At 37.1% G+C, this 8272-nt stretch overlaps 1 protein-coding gene across 1 annotated transcript; it reads right to left on the reverse strand.

Moving 5' to 3' along the window:
• Nucleotides 1-6728: 6728 nt before the first annotated feature.
• Nucleotides 6729-7643, reverse strand: LOC126076262 (taste receptor type 2 member 13-like). Its single transcript, XM_049884836.1, has one exon. It carries the CDS (start codon nucleotides 7641-7643, stop codon nucleotides 6729-6731), a length of 915 nt encoding a protein of 304 aa, XP_049740793.1.
• Between the last annotated feature and the right edge of the window lie 629 nt (nucleotides 7644-8272).

The raw sequence follows: 8272 nt of genomic DNA on the forward strand, positions 1-8272 counted from the left end.
CAGCCATGGAAGCAGCAGTCAAGAAATCAAAAGACACGTTGCATTTGGGTAAATCTGCTGCAAAGGACCTCTTCAAAGTGTTGAAGAGCAAAGATGTCACCTTGAAGACTAAGGTGCACCTGACCCAAGCCATGGTATTTTCAGTTGCATCATATGCATGTGAAAGCTGGACAACGAATAAGGAAGACCGAAGAAGAATTGATGCCTTTGAATTGTGGTGTTGGCAAAGAATATTGAATATACCATGGACTGCCAAAAGAATGAACAGATCTGTATTGGAAGAAGTACAACCAGAATGTTCCTTAGAGGCAAGGATGGCGAGACTGTGTCTTACATATTTTGGACATGTTGTGAGGAGGGATCAGTCCTTGGAGAAGGACATCATGCTTGACAGAGTACAGGGTCAGCGGAAAAGAGGAAGACCCTCAAAGAGGTGGATTGACACAGTGGCTGCAACAATGAGCTCAAGCATAACGACAATTGTAGGGATGGGTCAGGACCGGGCAGTGCTTTGCTCTGTTGTGCATAGGGTCGCTAGGCGTTAGAACCGACTTGACGGCACCTAACAAAAACAATTTCACTGAGCATTACCTTCTAGATTCCTCCAGGTTATGTTTCATGGATTCATCATTGTTCTTAATTTTTGTGTAATATTCTACTATATGAATATACCATAATTTATTTATCCATTCATCCATTGATGGACACCTTAGTTGCTTCCATCTTTTTGCTATCATAAACAGTGCTGCATTGAACATGGGTGTGCATATATATGTTCATGTGAAGGCTCTTATTTCTCTAGGATATATTCCAAGGAGTGGAATTGCTGGATCTTATGGTAGTTTTATGGTAGTTCTATTTCTAGCTTTTTATGGAAACACCAAAACGATTTCCGGAGTAGTTGTACCATTTTACGTTCCCACCAGCAGTGTGTAAGTGTTCCAATCTCTCCACAGCCTCTCCAACATTTATTATTTTGTGTTTTTTTGGATTAATGCCAGCCTTTGTTGGAGTGGGATGGTGTTTCATTGTAGTTCTGATTTGCAATTCTGTAATGGATAACGATCGTGAGCATTTCCTCGTGTATTTGTTAGCTGCCTGAATGTCTTCTTTGGTGAAGTGCCTGGTCATAACATTTGTCCATTTTCTAATTGGGTTGTCTTTTTGTTGTTGAGTTATGTAGTATCATGTAGATTTTAGAGATCAGATACTGATAGGAATTGTCATAGCCAAAAACTTTTTCCCAGTCTGTAGGTAATCTTTTCACTCTTTTGGTGAAGTCTTTGGATGAGCATAGGTGTTTGATTTTTAGGAGCTCCCAGCTATCTAGTTTCTCTTCTGGTGTTTGCATTGTTAGTAATGTTTTGTATACTGCTTATGCATGTACTAAGGCTCCTCGAATTGTCCTTATTTTTTCTTCCATGATCTTTATCATTTTAGATTTTGTATTTAGGTCCTTGATCCATTTTGAGTTCGTTCTTGTGCATGGTGTGAGGTATGGGAGTTGCTTCATTTTTTTGCAGATTGATATCCAGTTATGCCAGTACCATTTGTTAAAGAGACTGTCTTTTCCCCATTTAACAGATTTTGGGCCTTTGTCAAATATCAGCTGTTCACATGTGGATGGATTTATGTCCGGATTCTCAATTCTGTTCCATTGGTCTATGTATCTGTTGTGGTACTAGTACCAGGCTGTTTTGACTACTGTGTTGGTATAATAGGTTCTAAAATCAGGTAATGTGAGGCTTCCGACTTTGTTCTTCTTTTTCAGTAATGATTTACATATCTGGCGCCTTTTTCGGTTCCATAAGAGGTTGGTGATTTGTTTCCCCATCTTATTAAAAAATGTCATTAGTATTTGGATCTGGATTGCATTGTATCTATAGATTGCTTTGGGTAGAATAAACATTTTTACAATGTTGAGTCTTCATATCCATGCTTTTCCACTTATGGAGGTCTCTTGGTTTCTTACTATAGCATCTCGTAGTTTTCTTTGTATAGGTCTTTTAAGTCTCTGGTTAGATTTATTCCTGAGTATTTTATCTTCATGGGGGTTGTTGTAAATGGTATTGATTAGGTGATTTCCTCTTTGATGTTCTCTTTGTTGGTATAGAGGAATCCAACTGATTTATGTAGGTTTATCTGTATCCTGATCTGTTGAACTGTTCTATTAGTTTCAGTAGTCTGCTTGAGGATTCTTTAGGATTTTCTGTGTAAAAGATATGTCATCTGGAAATAGAGATACTTTTACTTCTTCTTTGCTAATTTAGATGCCCTTTATTTCTTTATCTAGCCTAATTGCTCTGGCTAGGACCTCCAGCACAACGCTGAATAAGAGTGGTGATAAAGGGCATCCTTGTCTGGTTCCTGTTCTCAAGGGGAATGATTTCACACTCTCCATTTAGGATGATATTGGCTGTTGGCTTTGTATAAATACCCTTTATTATGCTGAGGAATTTTCCTTCTATTCCTATTTTGCTGAGAGTTTTTATCATGAATGGGTTTTGGACTTTGTCAAATGCCTTTTCTGCATCAATTGAAAAGATTATGTGGTTCTTGACTTTTGTTTTATTTATATGGTGGATTACATTAATTGTTTTTCTAATGTTGAACCATCCCTGCATACCTGGTATAAATCCCACTTGGTCGTGGTGAATTATCTTTGGATATGTTGTTGAATTCTATTGACTTGAATTTTGTTGAGAATTTTTGCGTATAAGTTCATGAGGGATATAGGTTTGTAGTTTTCTTTTTTTGTGCGCTCTCTACCTGGCTTTGGTATCGGGGAAATGCTTGCTTCATAGAATGAGTCTGGGAGCATTCCGTACTTTCTATGCTCTGAAATACCTTTAGTAGTGGTGGTGTTAACTCCTCTCTGGAAGTTTGGTAGAATTCTCCAGTGAAGCCATCAGGGCCAGGAATTTTTTTTTGCTGGAAATTTTTTAATTACCTTTTCAATCTCTTCTTTTGTTATGGCTTTATTTAGTTGTTCTACCTCTGTTTGTGTTAGTTTAGGTAGGTAGTGTGTTTCTAGAAATTTGTCCATTTCTTCCAGGTTTTCAAATTTGTTCCAGTATAATTTTTCTTAGTAATCTGATTCTTTTAATTTCAGTTGGTTCTGTTGTGATATTGTCCATCACATTTCTTACTCCTTGTGTTGCTCAGTCTGATTTCTTAACATTGCCTTTGATGTTCAGGGCTCCTAGCTTGTCATATGTATAATCGATTCACTTACTTTTTCAGATCTTTGTTGTAAGAGGGGCCAATGGAAATGTTTGACTAGTCTGCCATCTTGGCCCCACCTCCTCTTTAAATTTCTTTCTGTAATATTAAAAATTGTTAACTTTATCGCTGAATATTATATTTCCTTGAAATAATTCTCTTTCCTTTCTTAGAGAAATATTACCACAATTGTTCTTCAAAAACCTTCCCAAACATTCCATTTTTAATATTTTCCTGGCCTGTGCTATTTTATATTTTTCTCTGTCCTGCTTTTTTACATGCTGCCTAATTATATTTTTATAAAAGGGGCACCATTCTTGTTGAATTTAAATTCTTTAATCTGACTAGTCTGTGATTTATTTCTTTGAGATGTTCATTTTTCTTTGTTCCTTATTATAATGACTTTCATCAAAGGAGATTCTATATTCTCCTGCTACCATCTTGTGGAACCCCACTCAATTTCTAATATATGCCCTTGCCTAGGGCCACTATGAGTTGGAATCAACTTGATGCAATGGGCTTGGTATTTTTTTTGGTTTGTCCTTCTACAGATAACCTGTCAGTTGTCATCAAGTTGATTTCAACTCATGGTGACCCCATGGGTGTCAGAGTAGAACAATTCTCCATAGGATTTTCATTGACTGATTTTTCAGAAGTAACACACCAGGCCTTTCTTCTGAGGTCCCCTGGTTGGATTCCAACAAAAAGCACCTGCCAAGCACATTAACTATTTGTACTACAGGGACTCCCCTGTAGATAACAGGCTGAGTAAAATTTAATTTTCATTCCAGAGATTCAGATTCTAGAGTCCAGATCTGCTGGTTGTAACATTTTTTATGATTGGGTTTGCTTAATGCTTTTTACTGAAAACATTTATAGAACAGGGCTTATATTTGAAATAACTCTTAATGACAGGTCAATTTCAATTGACTTTATTTTCACTTTTTCAAACGAAGTTTTTATTAAACTGTAGGACATATTTAGTTTTTTTCATTTGGGTTCTCCATCCTAGTTTTAAATGGTTAGTTGAATTCTCATTTTTAGGAATTAAACCTGTGTGTGTTTGTGCATATAAATCTGTTTATACACTCACATTGATATCCATACATAAATACAATTCCGAATCTGTCTGATTTCTATTCATATATGTTTATCCAACAGATTAATAAAATAAAAAATGACATAATCTGTCTTTTATAGTGCCTAATTTTTTTAATGTAAAACACAATATCAATATATTATAATTTTGCTATTAAATGCATAATCTCCATATATAATGTAGAGAAGATACAAATCTTTTTCTTTTAACTTTAACCAGGCAAGTATTTTCGGAAATGCCTAAAAACAAGCATATCAGAGATTATAATGAGAGAAAAAAAGATAGGTGAAAATAACATATTTGGAGCCCTCCTTCGTTCCTTCCTTTTTTTTTTTTATTTTCCTTAGAACATCACCACTCAGATCAGGTATGCTTATGTAAATGAGGGTTTCCCTCCTCTCAGGCACACTTCAGCTTTCTCAGGACACAGAGAGAAGCCTGTTTCAGTTGGCTGTTCCAAAATATCAGTACAAATGCATGGCCAGAGGGATAGAAAAATTAGTACAGTAGCAAATACTTTTGCCATCTTATTGTCTAAAATAGAATAGGTTGACACTAGCAAAAGATGGCTCAAATAGTATGCAACAAAGAGGAGTAGGAATGAAATCATAGCTTTCATAGCTCTTACATGGACCTCTGTATGAGGGTCCCTAGAACATGTGCCCTGGAGCTTCCTCTGTTGGGTATGGCTCCATATGGACAGGGTTAAATAGATGAAGGAGGTCAGTGATACTACAAAAAAAAAAAAATTTAAAGAGGGTGAAAACATCATGTTTAAGAGAATCTGAGAAGTTAAGAAATCATATATATTCATTATAAAGTTAAATGTCAAATTTCTTTTCATTTTTTAACTGGTTGTCCCTCAGGTTATTAATTAATGTTCCTTCAAAAGGAGAAACATGCAGAAAAAGAAAATTGTCCCCAGAGCTATCATGAAAATCACCCTGTGAATTCTCCATTTCATCCACAGAATGAGAGAAGTTGGCTATCCCGAGGAAATAAAAGACACTAAGGCAAGTGGTACAAATAGTGCAGAAACAGTTGATTTCTGTCCAGAGGAAGTTAAAAGGTACCACCAGAGTCTTACAGTAAAATATTTTCTCATAAACCACATTGAAGCTAATAGTTAAAATTGTCACCAGAGAAGACATATCTTGGAAATGGCCAAATAGGTAAGAATAAAATCAGTTAGGGGCACTTTGTGGTTCCTGATCCATCAGTGCTGTTAACCAGTGCAATGAATTCATTTCTTAAAATCCCCAATATGAAACCTGTAACAGAAATGATCAGAAATAGACTCTCGCTATGCTTGACATGTCTGTTAATAGTTGATCTCTGCCTTCAATACAACACTGACTGATTGTTTATAGCTGCAATTTTACAGATTTCTCTGTACAAAGCTATAATGTTCATTGGGTATCTTCTTTCTGTTTTATGGATGACAAAGGCTGGAAAGACTAAAATCTTACTCCCAAAAAAGATCTTTAGTTAAATTGTAAAAATTACACCTATTTTTCTTTTTGGGGGGAGATGGGAGGTTTATCATTGCCAAATATTCTATTTCTCAGCTCTGTTGAAGATGATTTTAGCCCTAGTCATTTCAATCACCTCCAGATTAACCATTTGCACCACTCAACAGGCCCCTCCAGTAAACATAGATCATACAAACCTGTTGCCCTCGAGTTGATTCAGGTTCATAGCAACCCTACAGGACAGAGTAGAGCTGCCCCACAGGGTTTCCAAGGAGCACCTGGCGGATTTGAACTGCCCACCTTTTGGTAAGCAGACCTATCACTTAACCACTACACCACCAGGGTTAAAAAACATATTAGGTCTCCTTTATTGTGGGATCTCAATGCACATAGAATTAAAAAAAAAACACTACTGTTGAGTTGATTATGACTCATAGCGACCCCGTAGTGGGTTTCCAAGGATGTAAATCTCTACAGAAGCAGGCTGCCACATCTTTCTCCCTTCCAGTGGTTTCCAACCCTTGGGCCTTTCAGCTAGCAGTTGATCTCTTTCACCACTGCGCCACCAGGGCTCCTAACAATAGGAAATTACAATTCCCCTCTGGTTCGTGATTTAGGGCTGAAGGGCCATTACCAGCCAAAAGGTTGGAGGTCCAAATATTAACATCTGAGTATGTTGTGGTACAAATTTTTAAACCGCAATGGAATCTATAAATGATTTTCCAAAATAAGTTTCAAATTCTTGGTAATGTATAAATGCAATATACTTAGGTGAGACATTGTTCTAGATTTACATTTGAAAAATTTACAATGACCATCTCAGTGGAAAAACTTGAGGAAGTATACATATCTTTCAAGAACCCCTCCTTTTTTTTTTTTTTTTAGCCTAGAACCTACAAGATTACTTCTGAATAGTCTACGGAACTATGAGTGTCTCATCTGTCAGCGCCACCTCTGCAGCCACAGCAACAAAGGGAAGCCTGCCTTAGTTTAGAGTTTCCCAGAATCAGGATAAATGAGTGGCTTGATGGATAGACAGTTCCAATTGCTTGGCCAAACATCAGGTACAGTTTGTTTTGAAGTGTATGAGACAAAGACGCTATGAGAAGGGCCAGGAAAAAAGTACTGTAGAGTAGGAGGAATGAGATCACAGTTTTCAAGGCATTTATGTGGGCCTTGGTCCTTGAATCTCTGGGCCTTTTGGAATGGAGTTGCATCCTGTTGAGATGTTTCCACAGGGAGAAGATTAACAGCAGAAAAGAGATCAGGACCACAGTAAATGGTATTAGTGTAAACATAGTCATTGTGAGTATGGTCGGCCCTGAAAATGTTGCAGAGTCTCTTGTTCTGGAATTCCAAGTTGTGTTTCCTTCATATACATGCATCCAGTCATTAATGTATACATTTATGTGTATCAGATTTAAGAACAAGAAGACTAAACTTCCTACCAATATCATCAGAATCAATTTTTTAACTCTCCATTTTAGGTAGAGAAAAAAAGGGCTCGAGAAGTTGGCAATCCTGAGCAAATAAAAAATGCTAAGGATTGTAGCAAGCCAGATGCTGAAATGATTGGTAATTATCCAGGCAAATGCAATCATTCTTAGTCCTGGTCCACGCATAAGTAAGGCAGAATAATACAGAGATCCAAACCAATTTACTAATATTTCCCAGAGCAGACCAATTCTGGAGAGTGCCAAGCCAGGGAGGATTTGATCAACTAAGGAGAGTTTTCTTCTATTGGTCCAGTCAATGCAGTTTCTCAGTACTATGAATCCGTTGCCCAAACTCCCAATTATGAAACCTGCAACTATGATGATGGTGAGGGTGATCTGCACTGCACTTTCCATGTCAGAACAGAGGAAGCTCGAAGTCTAATATCGCTGCTGGTGATCAAAAATGCTGCTTATATCCTTGAATGTACAGTTAAGTTCTTCTTTTTCCTTCTCTTCCTTCGCCTTCTCCTCTCCTCATTTTTTAAGGGTGGAGCCAATGTTAGGTCAGAAATCTCCAAGTTTTGCTAATCAATGGACACATAGGTGTTTGAATGATATCTTTATTTTACTCCAGTCATTCTGCTGAGCTCCAGTTAAGATATGTATGCCCTCAACATAGGCCGAAATATTTCATAGACGACAATGAAACAAAAGCTGAACTCAAATTTGCTAACATGCAAATAAAGACGTATTGTATTCTCTTTCGTTGTTTTGTGCTTTCACTTCATCTAAGCTGTACAAAATTTGTTTCTACCAGCTTGAGGTCTGAAGCACAAAGTTTTAAAAAACCTAATAAATAGAACATGTAGCAAATATCTAAGTGGAGCTTTTGTGTTTAGTATCATTACCACTCAGGATTTATAAAACACTCAAAGGCAGGCCCATACTATCTTACAAAACAGTCCCCCATTTCCTGTGGCTGTAGAGCCAGATTTAGGCAATGCAGAGAAAGAAAAGAAGCTTGTCTACACTGCATGAATCTT

This window comes from Elephas maximus, chromosome 4 (genome assembly GCF_024166365.1).
Source record: "Elephas maximus indicus isolate mEleMax1 chromosome 4, mEleMax1 primary haplotype, whole genome shotgun sequence".
Taxonomy (NCBI): domain Eukaryota; kingdom Metazoa; phylum Chordata; class Mammalia; order Proboscidea; family Elephantidae; genus Elephas; species Elephas maximus.

Excerpts from the sequence above, each read along its gene's own strand:
- LOC126076262 (XM_049884836.1), bottom strand. The coding sequence starts at position 7,643 with ATGGAAAGTGCAGTGCAGATCACCCTCACCATCATCATAGTTGCAGGT.